The sequence below is a fragment of the Sciurus carolinensis genome, chromosome X (assembly GCF_902686445.1).
Source record: "Sciurus carolinensis chromosome X, mSciCar1.2, whole genome shotgun sequence".
Lineage (NCBI taxonomy): Eukaryota > Metazoa > Chordata > Mammalia > Rodentia > Sciuridae > Sciurus > Sciurus carolinensis.
In genome coordinates this window covers 88,195,079-88,221,189 of record NC_062232.1, presented here as the reverse complement: position 1 = coordinate 88,221,189, position 26,111 = coordinate 88,195,079, and the positions used below count along the sequence as shown (strand labels likewise).

Genomic DNA, 26,111 nt, shown 5'->3' with positions numbered 1-26,111 from the left:
CTGATGATCATACAAAATTGCTGAGGCTGGCCTCAAACCTGCAATCCTCCTGTCTCAGCCTCCCAAGCCACTGGGATTACAGTATGTGTCACTGTGTCCATCTAATATGTAGAATACTTGCTCCATGGACTGCTGTGAAGTATATAGATATATAAATTAATCTATTTACTACATCTACCAAACTCAGAAATATTTCACGTTCATTTGTAATAGATTAGATTTTTATTCCATGGCACTCTGTAATTAACAATTTTGAACAGACATCTTAAAAAGTAATCTGATATTAATATGCAATGGAGAAAAGATAGCCTCTTCAACAAATGGTGCTGGGAAAACTGGAAAACCATATGCAACAGAATGAAATTAAACCCCTATCTCTCACCCTGCACAAAACTCAACTCAAAATGGATCAAGGACCTCGGAATCAGACCAGAGACCCTGCATCTTATAGAAGAAAAAATAGGTCCAAATCTTCAACTTGTTGGCTTAGGATCAGACTTCCTTAATAGGACTCCCATAGCACAAGAAATAAAAGCAAGAATCAACAACTGGGATAGATTCAAACTAAAAAGCTTTCTCTCAGCAAAGGAAACTATCAGCAATGTGAAGAGAGAGCCTACAGAGTGGGAGAATATCTTTGCCACTCATACTTCAGATAGAGCACTAATTTCCAGAATCTATAAAGAACTCAAAAAACTCTACACCAAGAATACAAATAATCCAATCAACAAATGGGCTCGGAAATGAATAGACACTTCACAGAAGATGTACAAGCAATCAACAGATATATGAAAAAATGTTCAATATCTCTAGTAATAAGAGAAATGCAAATCAAAACTACCCTAAGATTTCATCTCACTCCAATTAGAATGGCGATTATCAAGAACACAAGCAACAATAGGTGTTGGCGAGGATGTGGGGAAAAAGGTACACTCATACATTGCTGGTGGGGCTGCAAATTAGTGCAGCCACTCTGGAAAGCAGTATGGAGATTCCTTAGAAAACTTGGAATGGACCCACCATTTGACCCAGCTATCCCACTCCTTGGCCTATACCCAAAGGACTTAAAATCAGCATACTATAGAGATACAGCCACATCAATGTTCATAGCTGCTCAATTCACCATAGCCAGATTGTGGAACCAACCTAGATGCCCTTCAGTTGATGAATGGATAAAGAAACTGTGGCATATATATACAATGGAATATTACTCCTCCATAAAGAATGATAAAATTATTGCATTTGCAGGCAAATGGATGAAATTGGAGAATAGCATGCTAAGTGAGATAAGCCAATCACAAAAAACCAAAGGACGAATGATCTCGCTGATAAGTGGATGAGGACATATAATGGCGGGTGGGAGGGGTTAGTGTTAGGGTTAGGGTTAGGTTTAGGGTTAGGGATAAGGAGAGTGGTAAGAATGGAGGAAGGAAGGACTGTATAGAGGGAAAAGAGGGGCGGGAGGGGTAGGGGCGAGGGAGAAAAATAACAGAATGAATCAAACAACATTACGCTATGTAAATTTATGATTACACAAATGGTATGCCTTGACTCCATGTACAAACAGAGAAACAGCATGTATCCCATTTGTTTACAATAAAAAAAATAAAAAAAAAGTAATCTGATATTGCCCTATTTTCTTAACTAGGATATACTTATTCTGATTTATTATTGACACTGGGTCATCTCTGTAAGCCATTATTTAATGTAGTATTATTTGTCTTTAACCTATTATGATTTTTTACCCAATAAGTACATTTTTGGAGCAAGAATGGACCTTTGAGATCATGTAGTCTCAGTTATTCTTGGATTCTCACATTCATCAATGTTTCTTGAGGGAGGAACATTCTCACTCAACTTGTTGCTTCTAGCACCAGCACTCCTCTTTAATCTTAGGCTTGTAATCTGTTGACTCAGAAAAGACAATCAAGCTTGGTTCTACAGAAAGAGTAAGTAAACCAGAATCAGAAAGAGCTTGGGCAAACTTCAAATGCAAGTACCCTCTGGCATTTATACTGGTTGCTAAGACATTTTTGTTTGCTTCCTGAATCCTGGCTATGTTCTGCAGAATTAAGGTTGTCAGATAAGATTTATCTATAAACTAGGTCTTTAACATATTTAATCATCACATCAACCTTACAAGGTAGACATTACTATTGTTCCCATTAAAGATGAAATTGGCTAGATTGTGTAGGATAATACAAGTCAATGCAGGAGTGGTATTTGAACCCAAGACGGTTTGGCTTTAGTGTTTCTGCTTTTCACCACTATTCTATATTTTTTCAAAAATATAATCTTTTTCCTATTTTTAAGATGAAGGTACTCATAGTCCCTTCCTAGAAAAAAAAATCAAATTAAGTCTTCAGCGCTCATGAAAATTGATTCTCTTTGAAGACAGGAGTTTAAACCCTCAAGAAGACAAGTCCAATTAACAGATAACAAATATCATTAAATCTATGCCATTTATGTTGAAGAATTTTGCTTATCTGTTTATTCTTTTACTGTAGAGTCACATATTAAATGCAAACAGTATTATCACAGTTCATAAAATTATTGCTGAAGATAGACAATACGCCTAACCTCTTCCATTAAGTTTTTTTCTGGTACTCAATTAACCACTGAGCCACATCCCAGCCATGTTTTGTTTTGTTTTAATTTTGAGACAAGGTCTCACCAAGTCCTTAAGGTCTCACTAAATTGCTGAGGTTGGTCTTAAACTTGCAGTCCTCCTGCCTCAGCCTCCCAAGTCACTGGAATTACAGGCAGGCACTACACACCCAATCAAATTAAATATTTTTTGAGTATGTACATACATGCTAGGCACTCTGCTAGGCTGTGGTGCTACAAAAAGGAATAAAAGTCCCTGCCCTCTAGGTACTTGCAAATATATTGTATAGATTAGTCAATCACCATTAGGAAGAATATGATTTTAGCCAGTGAAATGAATTTCACATAACTATTATGGCTAGCAGTAGAAAAAATAATTTCCAAATCACATCCCAAACTGGCACTAGGTTAGTAGAATATCTTTCCTTATAAAAAATAAATTTATCTTCCTTCAATGTCCAATTGTAAAATAATGCATTACTTTACAATTGTTCTGATATTACTCAACTTAAAACCAGGTGCCCATTAATAGATGAATGGATAAAGAAAATGTGGTGTATATACACAATGGAGTTTTACTCAGTCATAAAGAATGAAATTAAGGCATTTGTTGGAAAATGGATGGAACTGGAGAACATCATACTAAGTGAAATAAGTCACGCTTAGGAACTCACAGGTCAAATATTTTCTCTCATATGTGGAAGCTTGAGCAAAATAAGGAGAAAAGGGGAAGGGATCCCATGGAAGTAGAAGGGAGGTCAGTGGAGTAGAAGAAGGGGATTGAGGGGACGAAAGGAGGGATGGGTAAAGGAAGTAAACAGTAGAATGAAACTGAACAAATTATGCTATGTGTATATAGAAATTCCACCATTGTGTACATCAATAAAGTACCAATTAAAAAATTAAATAGAAAACATGGGGCTGGGGTTATGTCTCCGTGGTAGAGCACTTGCCTAGTATATGTGAGGCACTGGGTTCAATTCTCAGCACCACATATAAAAAATAAATTAAATAAAAGTCCATCAACAACTAAAGTATGTATAAAAATAAAAAAAAAATAGAAAGAAGACCAGTAGAATACAGGAAGGTGAATGGGGTTGGGGGAACAAGGAAGTACTGGAGACTGAAGTGGAGCAAATTATATTCCAAGCATGCATGAATATGTCAAAATGAACCCCAATATTATGTATAACTATAATGCATGAAGAAAACCTTTTTTAAAAATCTGGAAAGAGAAGCAGCAATTTGTAGCAAAAATAACACTGAACTGGGAATCAGAAGATTTGGCTGAAGTTTCTGCCTGAAGGATGTAGGGTTATACTAGGTTTCTAAGGTTCTGAAATCACATCTGACAAAAGAACATGACTACATTTCTTCTATCTTTATGGAATATTCAAATCAACTATTAATTTTATCCGAGTTTTCTAAATAAAACATAGCAGCCATCTCAAAGAAAAGAAAAAAATCTTAAATTTGTTCACAATGTATGATGAAGGAAACTGATCATTAATTGGACAATAAACCACTAATGGTCTAAACACTGATCATGCAACAGTTCTCATTTCAGGATTTCACCTCACTAAATACACACTTTGTTTCAAAGGTGATTGTGAGACCACTTACACCCTTTTAATTCCTGTACTGTTTGGCAAATTCATGAAGATACACACTATAAAAACTATTAGTTAAATGCCTTTCCGATTTGTAGAAATAAGTCAAGAACTTATTTATTAGTGTTAATGTGTTATATCTGATAAATATATTTTCAGGGTTGAACAGCAGAAAAAATGTTATTTTTATAATTCTAGTGTATACCATTTTGTATTTGAAAATTTAATGTTGAAGAACAACTAATCTGGATTCTAATTGTTTAAATAAAAATTTGAGGGTCCAGTATGACTTAAATGACATTTATCTTGAGATTACACGTGTACACAGTGTTACAGATTCCAATTCTATACAGAACTTAAGCTTCCTAATTCAAAGTCATTAACAATAACAAGGGGTGGTTCAAGTTTTATCACATGTTCACACTGCTATCTAAAGTATTTTAGAAGGGACACATTAGAAAGAAATAGCAAATAAGCAGCAGAAGAAATATAAACTCCAATTTCAAATGTTCAACAATGAAAAAAAGTTTGGTATGTACCTACCTTGGGATCAAAGTTAATGAAATAGGCTGTAGCAACACTTTTTTCTATTACTAAATATCATTCAATTAAAATATTAATAAAAGGAACTATCCTAAGCTTTTGGGGGGCAATTTTTATCTGGAAATCACAATATATAGAAATTTAATCGAAGATCATGCTGGTGATGGTCCCTTTCATTTCTTCTAAAAAGTTAATGATATTATAGTTTTGATCTAATCTTAGTTATCTGTAAGCTCAAATTCATTGAGCAAATATTTATTAAGTACAAACCATGCAGTACGTTCTGTGCCTCTGAGTCTTTCTCCCTTATATTTAATATTAACATGTCAAAATGTGAAACAAACTTTACAAGATATGAAATATTCTAAGCATAGTGATAGCATACTTATATACTTCCCTTGACATTCAAACACAAAACAGAAAGACATGAGGAAAGCTGTGCTAGTATCTCTTTCAACCAATATTCTACTTTTAATATTACTAAAGAGGAAGTATTCACAATGAGTGACTACAAGTAATAAGGACAACTGAAGGCCAAAGTAGTTATTCTAAAACTAAGTTCATATTCAGTACTGCCCAGACATTCTGATAGCACATGGAGTCAACACTTTGGAATTCACTGATATCTAGAATGAACAAGATCTAAGTGTGAAGAGTTTCAACATAACAAATGTTTCCTCCATTAGAAAAACTGGAACCAATTCAAGTGGACTTCTGAATATTCATTTTGTCTACTGTAGCCTTTAAAAGCTATTTTTCCCTCTACAGTCCAAATTCTTTGGAAGACTGGGAAAGGCCAACTATTTCAAAGAGGGATACCAAAGCTCAGAATACCAAGAATCCTTAGCGATGTTTTTATAAAACCAACAACAAATTATGTAAACATTTAAGTCAAACTAGTCATTCTTTCTTGAAGGTCCTGTTTTGTGGCATTTTTGTTTCCTTTTGATTATTCTCAGTCAAGATGAACCAAATTTAAGTTTCTTACACTTACTACTTCATAGAAGTTCCCTTGATTAAAAACAATAGGCACATCATTAAGGAAGCAAATATAAAAATGATTTCTTAAAATATCTGGAAACATAGGTCTGTGGCTCACTGGGAACAAAACCAAATCAGTACTGTATGCCCCTTTAAGATGTCAACATGCTTCTAACTAGCCTTTTCTTAAAACCTCATCTGTTTTAGAATAGACATAGTATTGGTAAGCTGTTTTTTAAAACAATGGTTCTTAACCTTCTGTGTTACTGCAGATCATATTTTGGGGGGAAGGGTAATGGCAGAGATGATGACCAAAATCACATTTTACCATGATCATTTTATAAGCCAATAAAAAAAAAACACAGGTATATAATCATGTATAGTAAATTGCATTTCTGCCCTGCACTACCAAATACTTCTGTTGTAGGCCCCCTCACTCCTGGTACTGAGGATTGAACCCAGGACACACTACCATTGAGCTATATCCCCAGCCCTTTTCATTTATTTATTTGTTTATTTATTTATATTTTGAGAAAGGGTTTTGATAAATTGCAGAGGCTGGCCTCAAACTTGCAATCTTCCTGCCTCAGCCTCCCAGTCTCTGGGATTAAGGTGTGCACTACTGTGCCCTGCCTAGTTTTGAAGGCAATACTTCATCACGGATTGAATCATAGACTTGCTAATAGTATACAAAAAAATATCTTTGGTAAATGGAGTCCTCAGGAAACACAAGGAAATATATGTAACAGTGTTCAAAAGGTCACAAGTGAATAACTTGTGCATGACATGTCATACTTAAAGGTAAGCAATTCTTAGAATTTTTATTAAAAACCCCTAGTGCTTGTTGCCTGAACTATTCTGACATCTACTAGTGGTTATGTTTAGTCTATCATTAGGAACCCAAGAGCTAGATCAGCAATTCTCCAATTTTCTGATCTCGGGAACACTTTAGGCTCTTTAAAGTTATTGAAGGCCTCAATGACTGCTTATGTAGATTATTTCTATTGATACCAGATTAGAATTTAACACTATGTAATTTTAAAAATAATTCATCCATTTAAATAATCATAGACATACATCAATATGATTAACATAATTTTATTAAAAATTACTATATTTGCCAAAAAGTACAACAAAGAAGAGTAGTATTGTCATTTGGATAACTTTATTTATTTATTTTTTTGGTACTGGGGATTGAACCCAGCAGTGTTCAACCACTGAGCCACATCCCCAGGCCTTTTTGTTTTTTATTTTGAGACAGGGTCTCACTAAAGTTGCCTTGCCTAACAAGTTGCTTGCTAAATTACTGAGGCCGACTTTGAACTTGTAATCCTCCTGCCTCAGCCTCCCAAGCTGCTGGGATTACAGACATGCACCACTCTCCCTGGCTGGGCAAGAAGACAGGTAAACAAGTCTAGATCTTCATATCTGCTTTTGCTTTAATCCAACTGTGTTATTTTATTTTGTTTTAGGCATATAAAGTAAATTTTTACTCACATATACAATGCAATTGGAAAATTGAGTGGTGTTTTTATAACAATTTTTAGTAGCATAAATATTCTTCTTTCATACTACACTAAAATCCAATATGTGGTAGTTTCTTAAACATTAGATGCAAGGTAGAATTTGAAGCCATATCAATGAACTTTTTCTACTTAGTTAACTGAAAACCTATTAGTCTATCTTGCAGGTTGAATGGATCTTTTATTCATTCATAGTTTTGTAATACCATGCCTTGGTCATTTGGAAAATATTGGTTCACTGAGTAATGTAGATCTTCCAAGTAGTGACTCATTTCCAGATTATATGATATCAAAAATATATTGGTGATATATTAATATCACCATTGATCTCATCAGAAAAGTCTAAGTATTGGGAAGTTATCAAGCTCACATGGTGGGTAAAAAGTTTTTCAAAATTCTACTTTTTGTTTGAAAACTGATATCATGGCCAACAAACACTGTCAGTTGTTTTTCTTGAAATGACAGGCTCATTTTTCACTTTTACAAAAGATCTTCCAAATACTTAAGTCTGAATTGCTGTTGTTTGTCAGTAGGTCTTCAAGTTAAAAGGAGTTGTTTGAAGAAAGCAGCTAGTTCAGCTAACAACTGTGTCACACAATTGCTTTTCCTTCAGAGAAATATATTTTGGTGTGCTATGGAAGTGTATTAGGCCTACTTTCCATTTCATTACACAGAAATGTACATATATGTAAGTTGTGCAGGGTAGAGATTTAATAAAATTAAGTACTCTTACTGATTCATCAAGGACATTCCTATGTGAAACTGGCATTTTCTTTTTCCTATAAGTGCCTGGGGATAGAGACGACAATTAATACTGTCTGGTGCTCCATCTTAATTGTTTTTAAGATACCAGCAGTTTTAGTCACCATTGCTTTACTTCATCTGTGTAAATATCAACATAGTGAATAAGGTAAATAATGACTAAATAGTGAATAAGGTAAATAATGACTAAATGTTATTATGAAAGTAGTTTTAACATCATGGACCTTTGAGAGAATCTGAGAGACCAGAGGTTTCTTAGATCACATTTTAAGAACTTCTGGGCTAGATTAATGATCCTCAAACTTTAATTTGAATGAGAATTTCCTGAAAAGCTTGTTAAAATATTGAACTCCCTGGGACCCATTCCCTGTTTCAGTATGTCTGGAGTGGGGCATGAAAATCTATGGGTTTAACAAATTCTGTGGGTTATTTTGCTGCATGTGGTCTGTGGACCATACTTTGAGAAATATTGGGTTGAAGTTTAATCATAGTGTGATTTTACAGAGAATTTCAAGATGGTTGTCCAGTTACTTAATCTAGACCAATGACTCTGACAATAGAATTATTTTGTTTTCATTAGTATGTAATGAACTTTCAAGTAAGAGGTTTGAAAATTAGCCATATTTATGTTTGAAACTTAGTCATATCATAAATAGTCTTTTTCTTTTCCTGTTCTAATAATTTCTATTGTCATTAATATATCTTACCTAATTCTCCATTAATGACCTTCTAATGGGTTCTAAGCTACCAGTCTTAGCCCTCTATTTCATTTTCTTCATGGCCATCACAGAAATTTTTCCAAAAGGGGAAAATATTCTTATTATTCTTTTGCTAAAGACTCTTTAGAAGTTCCACATCACCTAGAGAATAAAATTCAACCTCCTTTTATAAGATCCTGACCAATCTGGTTTAGATGTCCCACTTTTATACTGTCCAAAACAGGTTTCCCATGTAGTTATCTGGTTTATTTGTCTTTCACTAAACCATGAACTTCTTCAGGTTAAGAACTGTGTCTTTCATAACTGTATCCACAACATCTAACAGAGTAACTGGAATGTAATATATATAAATATTTGTCAAATAAATGTTTGATGAATGTAATTTTAAGTACAGTAGTTCCATCTTACCCATGGTTTCCCTTTCTGCATTTTCAGCTAACTTCTATCCAAATATTACATGGAAAACACCAGAAATAAATGATACATTTTAAATAACTTTTATTATAATATACTGTTACAATTTTTCTCTTATTATTAGTTTTTGTTATTAATCTCTTACTGTTTCTAATTCATAAATTAAATTTTATCATGGGCATGTTTATATAGGAAAACATACTATAAATAGGGTTTAATACTATCTGAGGTTTAAAGTATAAATGGAACATCTTAGAATATATTCTTCAGGGGCTGGGGAGATGGCTCAGTCGGTAGAGTGCTTGCCTTATAAGCACAAGGCCATGGGTTCGATCCCCAGCACGCCCCCCCCCCCAAAAAAAAAGAATATATTCTTCAAAGATGGGGGAGGAACCTAAAGTATGCTATATTTAGTATAATTTGAATTAATTCAAACTGAAAAACAAATTTATACTTTAAAGATAATTGTGGTGAACAGAGTCCAAGGTGCACCTCCTCCCTACATACGAGGATGGCATATCTAAACAGGATATGTCTGACTACAGCAAGGACATACAATATGTAAAGATGAAAAGTTATATACTCATCCTGCTCTTTAGATCTTGTGTTTAGTGTGATGCTTACTGTCACAGTGCTGACTCTGTTGAAATGACCACACACCTCAGTTTCAGATTTATGTTCAGGTACTAGGACATATGCTGTTTTAGCTCTAAGTTCAAATCAGAACAGTCATTCTGGTTCACTAGGAGACTGATGATTTTGGCATTTTGGCACTTAGGAAAATGTTCAAAGGGCATAAATAAGAAGTCTTGAAGCAGTTGGGACAAGTTGCATCTCTATAAAACTTTAAATTGTGTAGATACTGTAAAAAAGAAAGCAATAAAATACTCCATTGCAGAAAGTTATAGAAGGTATATCTAATTAATAATAGGATATTCTGTGAATATATCACAAATTTTTTGCAAACATTTTCTATCTTTCTTTTCTTTTAGTGGTACTGAAAAATGAACCCAGGGATACTCTACTACTGAGCTACATCTCCAGCACTTTTTAGTTTTTATTTTGAGATGGGGTCTCACTAAGTTGCTGAGGCTGACCTAGAACTTGTGATCCTCCTGCTTTACCTCCCTGAGAAGGGGGACTACAGGCATATGACCACATCCTTCTTATGCTAGTTTTCTATTGTCGTTTTGTTTTTTGGTGATAGAGGTCCTAGAAACTAAATCAATAATTTTCTGTTGCTCCTTGTTAATGTTTTCTGGAGGAATGATAGTAAACTCTACATCATTAATGTATTCAATACTTTGGATAATAAATTTTGCAATATCCAGAGCTGTTCAGAATCTGATAAGAATATCTGATGGTGCAAGGTGAAGCAACTGCTAACAAGATAAGTACAACAGGCTAAATAATTAGAAAGATATTATTTGTTGGACAGTAAAAATAAGATAAACAGAAGACATGAATTTCAGGGAAAGAAAACGTAAATGAACACTTGGAATTTGGTGATCTTTTTGTCTTGTATTCATCAGTTCTGTTTTACTATATTATAAAGCCTTGGGAAAGAGAATTACACTGAATAAATTGTTGTTGTATCCAGGGAAAAACATATATACACAAAATTAGGTCATAGTCTAGACTTATAATGAAACTGGGACATGGCCTCCACCATTTGCTCCTTTACTCTCAACCATTTAGCCCAGGTAGAACTAGCACAAGAATGCATAGAAGATACATGCATTCTGTACCTGAAATGTGGTCCAACTCTGTACAGTGCCATTTTTGTGTAGATCTGAAAACCCTACTTGATTGCTATTTGAGTGCCAGACTGTGTTAGTCTGCTTTGTGTCACTGTGACGAAACACCTGTGATAAACAAAAGGAGGAATGATTTATCTTGGCTTATGATTCCAGAGGGTTCAGTCCATGACTATTTGGTCCCATTGTTTGAGGCCTGTGGCAAGGTAGAACTTCACAACAGGGAGTGCATGGTGGAGGAGGCTTCTCACCTTGTGTTGGCCATGCAGCAGAAAGAGACAGGAAGGGGCTGAGGTTCCAAAATCCCTTCAAGGGCATGTCCCAAGTGACCTCACTTCCTTTTATTTGGTCTTACCTCTGAATAGTGACACAGGATGGTGACTAAGCCTTTAATGATGGCCTTTGGGGGACATTTAAGATCCAAACCATAACACACACGAAAATATCATTATCAAAAATACAATAGAAAAAAAAATACAATAGAGATTGAAAATGTGAGCTCTTTGGAAGGAAAGGACTCTATTATTTTTCTTTATCTATTTGCTCAGTCCTCTCCTCCTAAGAATATCTAGCACAGGATTTTAGTCATAAATGGGATTTGAAACTTGTTCATTTGGAATCTCTTTTTACATGCATCCTATTCAGAAATAATTTGTAAAAGGTGATTAGATAGGAAATTTCATTTACTATTAAAGTTAGGAAGAATATTCTGTTGAGAGATAAGGTCTTCATTTTGTCCTGGCCCACAGGTGCAAGAGTTATAGTAGTCCAATTAGTTAATATTACATTAGGTATCCATAGAGCAAATGAGAATCTGGTGTGCCTCTCTTCACAACTTTTGGTATCATACAAGTTCCAAAAAAAATAACAATAAAAGTTACTATTGCCAGGTGTGGTGACACACAGCTATAATCCCAGAAACTTGGGAGACTGAGGCAGGAGGATCACAAGTTCTAGGCCAGCCTGGGCAATTTTGGGAGACTCTATCTTAAAATAAAAAAATAAATAAATAAATAAAAAGGGCTGGGATGTAGCTCCATAGTAGAGGGCCCCTGGGTTCAATTTCTAGTTTGGGGGAAAAATAATATTCTACTACTTGAGTATATTACATTTCTTTCTCTATGAAATATCACAAAAGTTAGTTTCTGGACTCCAGTCCACACAATTAATAATAAAAGCAAACACAAACTTATCTCACTTGTATTTTTATTTTTTTACATTAAATTGTCTCTGAAAGTCAATAAAGAGAATAAACCTTGATTGTCGATCTATGCTTTGAAGTTTTATTAACCTGATATAAAAGGTACAAAGAAATATAACTAAATGTTTGCTATCACAGTTGAAAACATTGTGTTCTTATCATAGCTGAGGCAACTCTATTGGTTTAGTCACTTCCTGACACTGACAAATTTTTGATGCTATTAAAATATGGGGTCAGCCTAAATACAAAACAAAATGAAACCAAAAATAAAATATGTTAGAGAAGGAAGAAATTGTCAAGAGAATGGTATCACTACTTCCTAAATTACATTTCAAATGCTAAGTATTTAGATATAAAAGTGGTTCAACAGATAAATAAATTCAGAAAATAAAGCATTAAACAAAGCTACACCTGGTTTCTTTAGCTTTTTTTTTTTTTTTTTTTTTTTTTTTTTGCAGTGCTGGGGATTGAACCCAGGGTCTTATGCTTGCGAGGCAAGCACTCTACCAACTGAGCTATATCCCCAGCCCTCTTTATTTGCATTTTTTAAATTTATTTTTTCTTTAGCTTTTTAGAGGCTCTGAGAATTACTACAATGATATGCATTGCCAAGACTGAACTATAGATGAGGGTAGGAGGAACGTAAGCTATTCTCTATTGTTATGGTATGAATATGTGGTGTCCCCCAAAAGCTCATATATGAAAAAATTCAAGAATGTTCTGAGGTGAAATGATCAAATTATGAGAGCTGCAACCTAACTGATGGATTAATCCACTTGATTGGACTGACTGGGTAGTAAGTGTAGGTAGGTAGGGTGTGGCTGGAGGAGGTAGGTAACTGGGGGTATGACTTTGGGGTTTATATTTTGTCCCTGGTGAGCGAGTTCTGCTTCTTGTTGCCATATCCTGAGTCATTTCTCTCTGTCACACACTGCTGCCATGATTTTTGGCCTTATCTTTGGACCAGACCTACGGAGTTGGCTGTCTAAGGACCAAACCTCTGAAACATTGAGTCAAAGTAAGCTCCTTTAAGTTGTTCTTCTTAGTTCTTTTGGTCACAGTGATGAAAAACTGACTAAAACATCTATGTGCCAGGATATGTACTAAGTGCTTTCCCTATATTATCTAATTTAGCTCTCATCATAACCCTGTAAAGTAGATGCAATTATCATTCTCCATTCTACGTGGAAAGAGACTTGAGTTTTAAAGAGATTAATTTGGCAAGGGTCACAAAGCTATTACATATTCATATTAAAATTCATCTGAGTCCTATTTTCCTTCTCTACCACCATGCTAGCAAAAGGGCCACTGTCATTTGCCATTTCCACTGTTGGAGTATAAAATCTTAATTTTAAGATTTAGCCATTGCTTAAAATGAAAATACACAGGAGAAAAGAAAGATAAGACAGTTCTTTCCATTTCTTGATTATGTGATTTATCTCCACATTTCTCAGGAACTGAGAAAAAATAGCAATATGGATGTCACAGTTGTTTTCTGCTTCTGCATATAAACAATTACATATTTCAAAGTGTGGTACTGAATAGCTATCTATAATAACCAAAGGGGAATTATTATGTTTAGTAGTAAAAAAAATTAGAGGCTGGGCTGGGGATATAACTTAGTTGGTAAAGTGTTTGCCTTGCATGCATAAGGCCCTGGGTTCAATTCCCAGCACCAAAAAAAAAAAAAAAATTAGAAGCAAAGAGTTCAAGAGAACTAACATTCACTCATTGCTCAGTAAAGGCCAAATGTTTTATTGCTAACATCATGGAAATTAGGTATTATTATTCTACTTTTTATGAACCAGACAAATGAGGTATGGTTACCAACCTGACCAAAATCACATATTTATTTAATTGGCAGTGCTAGAATTCAAGTTAAGCAGTGTGACTCAAGGACACTCATTCTCCCATTGTATTATGACATCTCCCATTTGCAAATGGAACACATCCACCTTTGGTAAAACAGATGGAAATAAAAATAGAGCAATTGTGTAGCTTTCTTTAACTTCAAATGATAATTTGTTGGCCTTTAATCATATTACTCAAGTTAAGTCAATTCCCTTGTCTTGTTTGCCACTTCTACCAAAAAGCATCAGTTAGAGAGGAACAGCACAAAGGGAGGAATTTGGGGGTTGGGGCAAGGGTGATTTAACATTGGTCACTTTCCATCTCTCTTACATATCTTGTCCTCTTGTCAAAATGAAATGGTGGTGGTGGTAAACAAGAATTTGACTTAAACACCCTTATGAAAACTTCTTTACAACAGGATTAAATATAGATTGCTCATGGTTCTATGAATAAAACCTCATACACAGATACTTTCTAGCCTTCAGTCAAGTGGCTGCTAAAATCTGCTAAATTGAGAAAAGATGTACTTAAAAATTTACTGATGGCTAACTAACCACAAATCAAATATTTGTAAAACTTTTAAGATATATTTGTAAAACTTTTAAGAACATTATAAATGTTATTAAAATAAATAATGTCTTCTGAAATCATCACTGATTAGGAAAACAAAATGCAGAGTCCTTAAGTTGAAACACATGGAATACGTTAGGTAGGAAATTGCTCAACATGACAAAGTGAGTGAATAACACTGCACAAGTGTAGCCGGAAAGAATATAATGAACTATACTTAACAGGGCTATCATAATGAACAATAACCACAAGAGAAATACCAATGGGTTGTGTTTTAAGAATTTGTTTGTAAGCTAGTAGTTTGTAACTAGAGAAAACTCACTTTGCCATAGTAAAGTTGCTAAACAGTGTTTGGGTTTCCAAACAGCCCACACATTATTGAATGCAAAAATACTTTGAGGACTAAAATTGCAAAGCAAATAGAAATTATTATTTAACCCAAATTTGTAATAAAACATTTCAAAAAGCAATACTATAATCCAAAACAAACAAAGACACTTAATATTTATCTTGAATACTGGAACATGAGAAAATGCATATTTAATTGGGAGGATTACATGGTTGATTGGAGGTTTTTGAGATTATGGGAGTTAGAGATATATTTAGTCATTGATATTGAGAGCAATGGTTTGTCATACTGTTTAATTTCACTTCAAAAGAAGTGGAATCAGCAGGGCATGGTGGTGCATGCCTATAATCTCAGAGACTTGGGAAGGCTGAGGCAGGAGGATCACAATTTCAAGGCCAGTCTCAGCAACTTAGCTAGCCCTGTCTCAAAATAAAAGATAAAAAGGGCTGGGGATGTAGCTCAGTGGTAGAGACCCAATCACCAGTATCCCTCACCATCAAAAAAAGAAGTGGAATCACAGTGAAGGCAGCACAATATTTTTGATGAAGAAGGGGTTCTGGCAAAGAGAAAAAGACAAACATGCACGCAGAGAGAGACAAACAGAGACAGAGAGAGAAAGTATGTTTGTGTGTATACATGAATGCATGTAAAAGTACATAAGGTAGAATTTACCAAGTAGTGAAAGGCAGAGTAAGGGGGAAAAGGAGGACACAAAGTGCATCTTAAGAGGAAAAGAAGCGGTACCAAAACAACCCTTGAATTTGATAGTTTCTTATGTGAACCATCAACTGGTGGAGTTTCGTACTAATTTCAAGGGAAATTAATAATCAATTCAATTTTAACGAGCTTATATATATATTATTATATATAATGTTCAATATATCATTAATAAAGTATAAAATAAAAACATCATAATTATTCTTGGTGCCCTTATTCTAGTAAAATTTCCTTTTGTTTTCTAGAATGACAAAGCTACTATCGCCAGGAAAATTCAGTGTCTCATGAGTAAAAATCACCAACACATTAAATTCTTTATAATAAACTATTAGATTTAGGATTAATCTGAAAAGTATGAAATAGAATGGATATTGAAGGGTGCTAGTGAGGTTACGTAGGCTTCTTCTGGGAAAGAAACAAAAATACAAAGAAAGGTAAGGTATATTTCTATGTGTGTGAAGGAAGGATAAAAAGAAAAAATACAAATAGTGATGCAATGGGTAAATAGAAAAGTTCCACATTAAAATGTGAAGAATCAGTCCTTAAAGTTCTTCAGTGTTCAAGGCCCATTTTACATATGAAGAATCTAAGAAGTGTTAACAAGAAAGGATCACACTAACAATTATATGGGCTAGATATTTCAAAAGGTCAAAGTAATTCTTAAATTTTCATAGTAGTCTGTAAATCATTTCTATTAGCAGATACACTTTGTTATTGTTGCTATAGTCACATTAATAACACTTTCTTCATGCTTTATCAACACTATTTGAGTATTTGGGTTTTTTTAAAATAACTGAATTTTCTGATCATAACTATAAAACATTCTAGGAAATCCAGAAAAATACTGAAGAGAAAAATCATCATCCATAATTTTTCCAACAATGTTAGCATTATGGTGTATTTTCGTTTTTTAAAAAAAACTAAGACATTATTAGTTGCAGGCAACATTTAACCAAGTCATGTCAATATTTTGTCTGGAATGGTAAGTTAATGTCTAGAGAGAATCAAAAACACACCAACAAGTCAATGTTAGTACTGTAATTCTTCAAAAAAGGTCAAAACGAATATAGTTAACTCAAACTCACAGATTTGTACCTAACTTGATCATTCAAGTGTTAAAACCAAGTAATCCACAACCAGATTCTGAACCTAATAACCTCCATCAAGTTTTGTTTCCCACGGTTCAGCATGAATCACCAAACATTTTTGTAAGAAATCAATACTGTAGTAAGCCTATTGGCAAGTTCAAGCAGTAGCTATATACCGTGATGCATAAAGGGCATACACACTGCTGGAAAGGAAAAGAACAGGAAATGGAATAATAACAAAGAGCCCTTGTGTACTGCTTTGCCCATAGAGCTCCAAGGTGGGTGTTGTACAGCCATGTGTGGCAACTCTGAACTGGCTTAGTAACTGCGTCAAAAAAATGCACATGCTCTGTGCTTGATACCAATTCCCTACAGCATGCAGCTGTGGATCACCATTGTAACATAGCCCCAGTGCAGTGAAGGACACTGTTTCTGAGGGCAAATGGGCTTCTATCACAATGCTACAAGAGGTCATTCCCTCAGGAGACAAAGTTGGTAATTGTGCTACATCAAAAATTCTTCACATTGGGGTGCAAGGTTATCTTCTGGCGTTGGTACTTTCTGTTTCTTGAGCCGGGTGCTTGTTATTCAGGTGTTTTCACTTTGTGAAATCCACTGAGCTCTAAACTATTGATTTATGTACTATTTTGCTACATGTAGTACTTCAAAAAATTTACATATGTAGAAATTATTCATTCTCAGAAAATGTGTAATACCCTGTCAAATAAACTTTAGGGAAAAACCCAAGAATAGTTTATAGTTCAGTGACCATAATGACTTTTTAAAAAGCTACTTCAGTCAGTGAGGTGCTACTTAAGCAACAGGGAAACTGGTGGCAATCCTCAGTTCTGAAAAAGATATCATTTATGGGAATATTGTGAGAGAAGAGAAAAGAAGCACAATTGGTAATCAAATCTTTCAAAAGACCAATGCCACAAAGGCAATGCATATGGGATTAGACCAGTCCACATTTATGACTAGTAAGTATATGTATTTTTTTTTTTACTGGTTCTTTTTAGTTATACACAACATTAGGATTCATTTTGATAAAATTATAAAAGTATGGAATATAATTTGTTGTAATTCAGTCCCCAGTATTTCCCCTTCCCCTCTTCTCCTCCCACCCCTTTTCCCTTCTCTCTACTCTGCTGATCTCTCTTCTATTTATAATTTTTTAACTAGTGTCTCGTGGACATACAAAGGTCAAATGTTTTCTCTGATATATAGAAGTTAATCCAAAATAAGGGGAGGGATAAAAAATAGTAAGTGCATTTTAATGTAAACTTCTGTGGAGCAAATTTTTGTTTTATATGACCCAATTCATACTACTTCCCATCAAATTGTTGCATTTCCTTTTTGCTAGCTAATGCAAGAGAGGTTCAGTCCCCACTCCCCAATGGCCATGAGAACCATTTTTCTATTTTTAATCACACAAGGAAGGCTTACAATCAAAAGCACTGGGTGTGATAATGGGGTACAGTAGATAGAATATATTCAGCTCTTTAAATTATATACACACACAGAAAAATAAGATAACAACAAAACACACTAAAATGCTAAAAAAATGGCTATAGCTACAGATTTGTGGGTCTTTTAATGTTTCTGTATTTTCTTAATACTACATTAATACTTATAAAAAATCAACCATCATGATAAAAGTAAAATAACAAAGCTAGGGCTATGCATGGAAAAATGTTAAGGAATATTAATAATATTTATCTGTGTTGTAGAATTATGGGTAACTTTTATTTATACTTTTTTGTATTTCCCAAGTTCTCTACAGAAAATATAAACAACTTTATAATCAGAAGATAACTGAGAAAATGTCCTTGGTACTCCCTTCTCTTTCTTCCATTTGACTGTAAACAGACATTAAATGTAGCATTTTGTATGGAATAATACACATGTTCCAGAGACTGAAGGGGGGAAAAGTTCTTTATATACTTAGACAACAATCTGGTAATCAAGCTACATTTCTCTTTTTTAAATAAAAAAGAGGGTGTTCTCATTTATGTTATGAAATTCAATGCTCACCAACATGTTCAATGGGAGTATATTAATTGGAGACAATTGAAGGCTGGTGTAAATAATTTCAGAAACATCAAAAAACACAGGGAGAATTCAATTTAAAGCTCTAAAAATATATTTGTCACTATTTCCTTGTTATCTAGGTCATTTTGCTATTAAATATCCATAAAACTGGCACATGGTGGTTGTTGTGGTTTGGATGTGAGGTGTCCCCTGAAAGCTCATGTGTGGGACGATGCAAGGAGGTTTAGAGGGGAAATGATTGGGTTATGGGAGTCTTATTCTAATCAGAGAATTATTCCTTTGACAGGGATTAACTTAGTGGTAACTGAAGGCAGGTAGGGTGTGGCTGGAGGATGTGGGCATTGAGGGCATGACTTTGAGGTATATATTTTATACCTGGTATGTGGATTCTCTCTCTACTTCTTGATCATCAAGTGAGCTGCTTCCCTCTACCACACAGTTTCTGCCATAATGTTCTGCCTCACCTCAGGCCCCAAGGAATGAAGCTGGTTATCTATGGACTGAGACCTCTGAAACCATGAACCCCCAAATAAATTTTTCCTCCTCTAATTGTTCTTGTCAGGTCTTTTTTTCCTGGCAATGAAAAAGCTGACTAAAACAATGGTGGTCAACACAGAAATTAGGAAGCCCAAGATCTTGAAATATTTGTACACTTTTATTGTATGTTCTTCTTCCTCCTCCTCCTCCTAGATTCTACATTCCTAAACAGGGCAGGTACTTTACCTTAATTATTCTGTATTACTCAAGAAGGAAGCACAATACATTGCACTCAGTAGACCCTTGGTAAATAGTCAAGTGGTTTGAATTCCAATCAATTTCCTTAGATACTTTTCTACTGAATCTTATGATCATCTGGCATTAGAGTTCTTGGGTGTTTAAGGCAATTCAACAAGCATTTCTAGAATACATCCAAACAAATAACCTTATGGGGATTCTGAAGATTAACCAAACATTAAAATGATTACCTTCAGTATGAAAGTTAAATATGTAAACAAATAACTACCAGTAAATGCATAAAGTACTCTAAGAGATGAAGTGCCATCATGATCAAAAAGATCATTTTGTTTTGGGTGTGAGCTGTACTGGGAAGAGGAAAAAAAAAGAATTGTATAGAAACACCACATACTGTACCCTATAAATGTGTGTATTGTTATGTGTCAATTAAAATAAAATACATCTAAAATTTTAAAATGAAAAAAAGAAAGGATTGTAGGATTAGGAAGTTTTGTTTTGTCAAAAAATGGGTGAATTTTTGAAGCGTACAACTGAAAGAAGGGGATGTATAGGCAATATAGAAGTACAAGCAAAGGAATAATAATATTTAGGGATCAACATGAGAGTAGAGGGACATAAATCTTAGAGAGCAATTTGTGATCAGATTATTAAGAGTCATGTGTGATATGCTTAGAAATATAGTCTAAACTTGGAGGAAGAACTGTATACAGGGAGAAAATGACTGGAGCAAGGAGACCAATTGAGAATCTAACAATTTTTCCCTCATGAGAAGACACAGGAACTGAAAGCAGGGTGATAATAGTTGCAAGGTAAAAGGGGACAGATGTGAGAATATTTCGAGTGATAGAATCAACTGGATGTGATAGCTGTTTTTTAAGGGGGAGAGTGGTAGTGGCATGGAATGTAAGGGAAAAGTGTTATACAAATGGTTTAATGAAATACAAGAAATGAAACAAAAGAGAGGCCATAGAAGCAAGAAACTGCTTGGGAGAGTTTCAAAGGAGTGACCAATAAGGTTAAATACAGTACTGCAGAGATAACCAAGAAGGATGCATCTGGAAATGGATTTGTGAATGTTAATTTACATGAGTGAATCATCACCACCCAAGCTCTTTTGATCCTCTTGTGAACCTCTTACTATAGTAAAAAAGGTTCTGTTCAAATTCAACGTCATAGTAGAATTAAAACTAAGAGTTGAGAAGAGACTCAGGTAGTGATAAAGAAGTGTAAAATACTGTTGCAAAGTCCTTTGTGAATGGAAAGAAGATTGGTCACTTAAGGAAAAGCAGTTATGTAAGAAAAGAATGGCAAAGCTTGGAGGGTTCCCCAAAATCTTTTCCTTGTAAAAATTCCATCTACTCAACCTGTTTTTAAAGGGTCCAAATTATGACTTTGGGTAATGTGGACTTTAGTCTATTCGTTTTCAAATTATATTCTCCTGATGTAGGATTCGATTTTCATTTTCTGCAATACTTTTAACTATTTTCACTGTTATTAAAATAGTAGCTTCCTATATGCCATACACTGCACTTTACACTTTTCTACATTATCTCATTTAATCCTAGCAACCTTATGAAGCAAATTTATTATTGTGCCCATCTTAAATAGCAGAAAACCAAGAAGTAAAATCATTGGCCTAAGAGTTTAAAAATACTAAATGCTTATTATATATATTAGTCCACCCCCTTAACTAATCTGCTCTGCTTTCAACAACGTACATAAGTAATTTTTATATGTCAAACTGTATTCATTGGAGACCACCAAATCATTAACTTACACTATTTGTTCATTCACTTGTTTTTTTCACAGACCTCAGAAATAATGCTTCTCCTGCTACCCCTTTGCATATATTTCAAATTCTTGTAAATGTGTCATGGATTAGGAAGGCTGTATCTTGCATGGGTCTTTCAATAAATTCATGCCTGCACATGTTGACTCAAGGAAAATTGTACAAGCAAGTACACACACCACTTCAACCCCGAGGCTGTGCTCAATTAGACAGCAGGCAAGGCTCAGGCCCATCTGCTTAGAGTAAGAACAGTAGTTGCGCAACAACAAGAGCATGCTTAATGTGTCTGATCATGACAATCTACATTTTAGATGACTTTAGTGCTTACTCTAAGTTTTGGTTGCTTTTTATCTAATTTTCATACTTAAGAACTTTGAAGAATAATTAAACTTTGAAACCAAAATTTCCTTCCAGGTTTCTAGATCCATTTGATTCAAAAATACATATCCAGAGATTCCAAGACACTGTTAACAAATATCTATCATTTGTAATTATCTGTGAGAAGCAGGAGTCGCTGAATACATTGCAATCAAATGAAACACAGAAATTAATTGCATGGGTTGATGCTAGGTTACAACTACCTTTTGTGAAATTTTGGTACATATAAAAATAGCCTTGCTTTCCATATTGATTGATATTACACAGTGGAGTTTCTCTCTACTAAACAAAAAAATCAAAGCAACTGTTCTAAACCAGTTAGTTAGTTCTATTACTTGAAACAAATGTATCTTCATGATCACAGGATTGTGATAAGTGAGAGTGTGGATACTCAGCACAAACTGGAACAAAGGACAAACAATTCAAGCGCTGGCCCCTGTGAGAGTGGGTAAAGAGAGATTTTGTAAACAAAGAAGAGAGCAATGGTTTCTCCACATTTGGTGACCCCTGTATAATTCATGAGAATATATAATGAGTTAACACTTAAATCTCAGTCCTACCTCTCTGCCACTACAATCCAAGATAAATTATTTTCAACCAGACATTAAAAGGAAGCCCTAGGCTTACTCTCAGGAGTAAGTAAACAATATAGCACTTTGCCAACAAATATGCAGAGTGATTTCCCCCCCATGTTGAAAAGTAGTTTCTCCAGGAGTTCAAGGGAGAAATGTGATTCTATACCCCATGTAATTTTCCAGGTTTTTGGCTAGTTAGCTTAATGGCAATATTTGCTATCACCATCATCTTGGATAATAATAAGTTTTTAAAGTATCAAAATACCTTTGTGAATGGAGTTAAGTGATCAGTATTTAGGGCTTTATTCCTATATGATGTCCTAAAATGCAATAGCCATAATTAGGTTTCCAGTGCATTCATGTCTTCAAATCATCAATTGAATAATATTTCTGCATTAAATTTTTGCCTGTCAGCATTAGCCTATATAACAATAAACATCTATCGACCATTTATTATCTGCTAGGTGGTTTACATATATTATCTTTAGTAAGCACAGGAACATAAATATTATCTCCATTGCACAGATGGGAAACTGAGACTTAGTAAAGTTAAACGATCCAGCCAAGGACACAAAGTTATTGTGTGATAAATCCAGAATTTAATTTCCAATTTTGACTACAGTGCCTATGCTTTTCCTACTACACCATACTGCCTTTCAATAAAATGTAAAAAATATATAGAATGTCTAGCACATAGTAGGAGCTCAGCAAAGGTAAATTTATTGCCTCCTGAAACTATCAGATAAATGTCCTTAACAGAAGTATAATGAAAAGGTTCTAAGTAGGAACTCTAATAAAAGAATACACTTCAATTACAAATCATTCATGCAAATGAATCTCATTTGGAGGAGACAAAGTCAAACCCTTGTGTTTTATACTGCCAACTAAAATGTAAAGAGTTTAAAATTTACTAAGCCTTATTCATTTTTACTAGACTTTAAAAAGTAATTTCATTCTAATTGATGGATTATCAACCAAAGACATAGTTTGTTCCTATAATCAACATACTAAATCTTAGAATCACAGCTTTTTAGAGCTGGAAGGGATCTTAGAGTTCATTTAGTTCACTTTTATCTCTGCACACTCTGCCAAACTGGTTACACACTCCTATATTACCATCTGACATGTAAGTAACTTGTGCAAGGTCATGAAGCTGAGAGAGCTAAAAGAACTCAATCTTCTGAGCTCCAGTTCAATGCTCTTTCCATTATACCACTCAATAAGTGCTCTCCAGGCAAATCCCGTCATACTGTTTTTAGAAAAACACGAAACCTCTAGTTGTTAAGTAAGCAGATTCATCTCTTCAGTGACTCCTAGAAGGCTAATCCACATCAGCTAACCTTTACTGAGAATGAATAATCTGTTACACTCTTCTAGACTCAAGTTTTATTACATTTTATTCTTAAGGCAAACCTGTAGATGAACTTCTCCTTATTAATCATTCCCGTCTGAATGATGAGTGCATCCAGACTCAAAAGACTTCTAATAAGTTACCCAAGGTCAGAGGACTAGTAAGCAATGAGCAGAAATTTGAATCAAGGTCTAACCTGAGGCCCAGCTTTTAAGCACCACCATATACTGCTGTTGCATGTCTCTTCCTTTTTCTCTCCCAATATTTTTTTATTTGTCCTTTGGGGCCTAGGATCATTACATACATATAGTATATTTGTGAGTACCTAATCACAAATAGGGAAGTTTCTGGAAGGATAACTAAAGGGAAAAATCAGTAACCTACACCAGCTCCACAAATTTATGAACTACCTGGACTACTTTACAAAGTCTAGGCCTTTGCTATCCTCATGCATAATAAACCTCTTTCTCAGTAACCTTAATCACCTGTTTTGGAACGCAATAATCGAAATCAGATTTTTCAAAGACAAACAAAAACAATGATACCAACAATCTCTTTGGGATCTAAGACCACCGGGCAGGGAACCCAAGAGCTAAGCAAAGTTTCTACCAAAATTGCAATGGGGTTAACAGGGCACAATAACACAATCTTGTACCTGATACCTAGAAAACATGGAGAGAAAAATAGGAAGAGGTGAGGAAATCTGTTGTACAGCAAAGAGTGAGGAAGGGATTTCCAGATGATCTTCTCCACAGCAGTTTAAAAGCCAATGCCCATGGTCACTTAATCCAAGGCAAGGCACCCGTGTGAAACACCAGCAAAAGGGCAATGCAAAGAGAGCAAACAGTCCTCAATTCGCCTGCCTCCGCACCTCATTTTCCACCTGAGAGGCAAATTCTGAAGGATTTTTTTTCCGCCCAACCCCCACGCCTGGTGAATCTCGGGGAGGACCCTGCCCCACTCAGAGGGGGCAAAGGGGACACTCATTTTCCTTTGGAGCAAGGGGATAGGGAAAGGAGGGCACTGAGGAAAATAGGAGAAACTGGCCATGGCAAAGGTTTGAAGGGGTGCAATTTAGTAGCTGCACTCACCCGGGTGAGACATGGGGATGACCTCATTGCGGGTCCCCGGGAAGTTAAAGATGACGGCTCCAGACGCCCCTCTTTCATAAGCCAGATGGATCTTGTCTGCGAAGGTGCAGCCCCCGCCACGTTGGATGAGGGCCAACCAAGAGACTTGCACGGTGCTTCCCCAAACCGTAGGCACTGTGAAATTCGTGTGCGGGTTACAGGCGTTGAGCGCCCCGGGCCCGTCGGGAGGTACCAGGACCCCAGCCACAGGCTCCAGCGGCGAGTCCTGGCCATACACGCCCTCCTCGCTCAGCTCCCACACTGTGCGGTTCACTCCGGTGTGCGGAACCCGCCAGGACACGTTGAGGTACGCGGTCCACACAGCTTCGGCCCCCCGGGAGCCGGGGGCATGCGGACTCAGAGCCAGTAGGAAGCACCAAGCCAGCAGTCGCGAAGAGCCGCAGCCACCACGGCAGGAGACCCCAGCCCCGGGTGGCGGCCCCATGGCGCGCGCGAGCTCCACGGTTCCCTAGGGCCCCTGGCACGCGCCCTCCGGGCGCTTGGCAGGACCCCGGCCTTGGCCAGGTGCTAGCCAGGTGGGGGACGGGCGAAGTGGGACTGGCGCACCGCGAGCTAGGTCGGAGCCCAGAGGCACGTAGCGTCAGCAAAGAGGTTGCAGCAGACGCAGCTCCTGGAAGCTCCAGTCCTCTTCGCTACTGCCGCGGCCGCGTCGGGCTCTGGGGCTTTAGCATGAAGCTCCGCCCAGCCGACTGGGGGTAGAGGTGGCTGGGAGGGAGGAAAGGACACTGCGGGATCCGCCTCTTAAAAGGGTAACAGGATGGGAAGGTATTACAGTGGGCTCTGAGCTTGTGTGGCCAGGTGTGTCGCGTCGTTTTATGAAAAATGCACAGGCGAGAAACTACAGAATCTGCAAACATACAATCTTTCTGGTAGGATTCGAGTGAGTTTTAAACTGCAGGAATACCTCTTTCCCTCCAAACATTTGCTAAAGGGCATTTTGGGATTATGGATCCAGAATATGAAAATACTACTAAAAAGAGGCAGATCCCAAGGGTCTGAGTTGTATTCAAGAGAATTTGGGTAGGTAGGTGGTGCTGGGGGGACAGTGTTTGCTGATTCCCTAGGGTAAGGTCAGAAAAAGCCACTTCCTTACCCAATTTTACTGACCTCAAATGGCACCTTTCTCCTATCCTTCTCCTAACAGGCGTCATACGTGTGTATTTCCTACCTATCCTTACTCCACGCTAAATATACTGCATCTAAAAGTAATCTTGGTCCTCACAAAAGAATTACTGGTTTCACATACCTCAAAACCAAGCCTTTTTTTTCTGCCACATCCACAAATTAAGTTTACCCCAACCATTATCCCTATACCATTCATGACCTTAACAAACATCATCCTTTCTCCTTTTCCCACTCTCAGAAAGGAGCCTGACCCACCTACGCAA

General features: G+C 36.0%; 1 protein-coding gene across 1 annotated transcript in view; it reads right to left on the bottom strand.

The window, feature by feature from the left end:
* The window catches only part of Rnf128 (ring finger protein 128), a 60,429-nt gene extending 35,055 nt beyond the window's left edge, over positions 1-25,374 (bottom strand). Inside the window, exon 1 of the mRNA XM_047536902.1 lies at positions 24,664-25,374. Coding sequence (XP_047392858.1) covers positions 24,664-25,147 — 484 coding nt within the window. The 5' untranslated portion in view covers positions 25,148-25,374. The remainder of the gene's footprint in view (positions 1-24,663) is intronic.
* Positions 25,375-26,111: the final 737 nt, after the last annotated feature.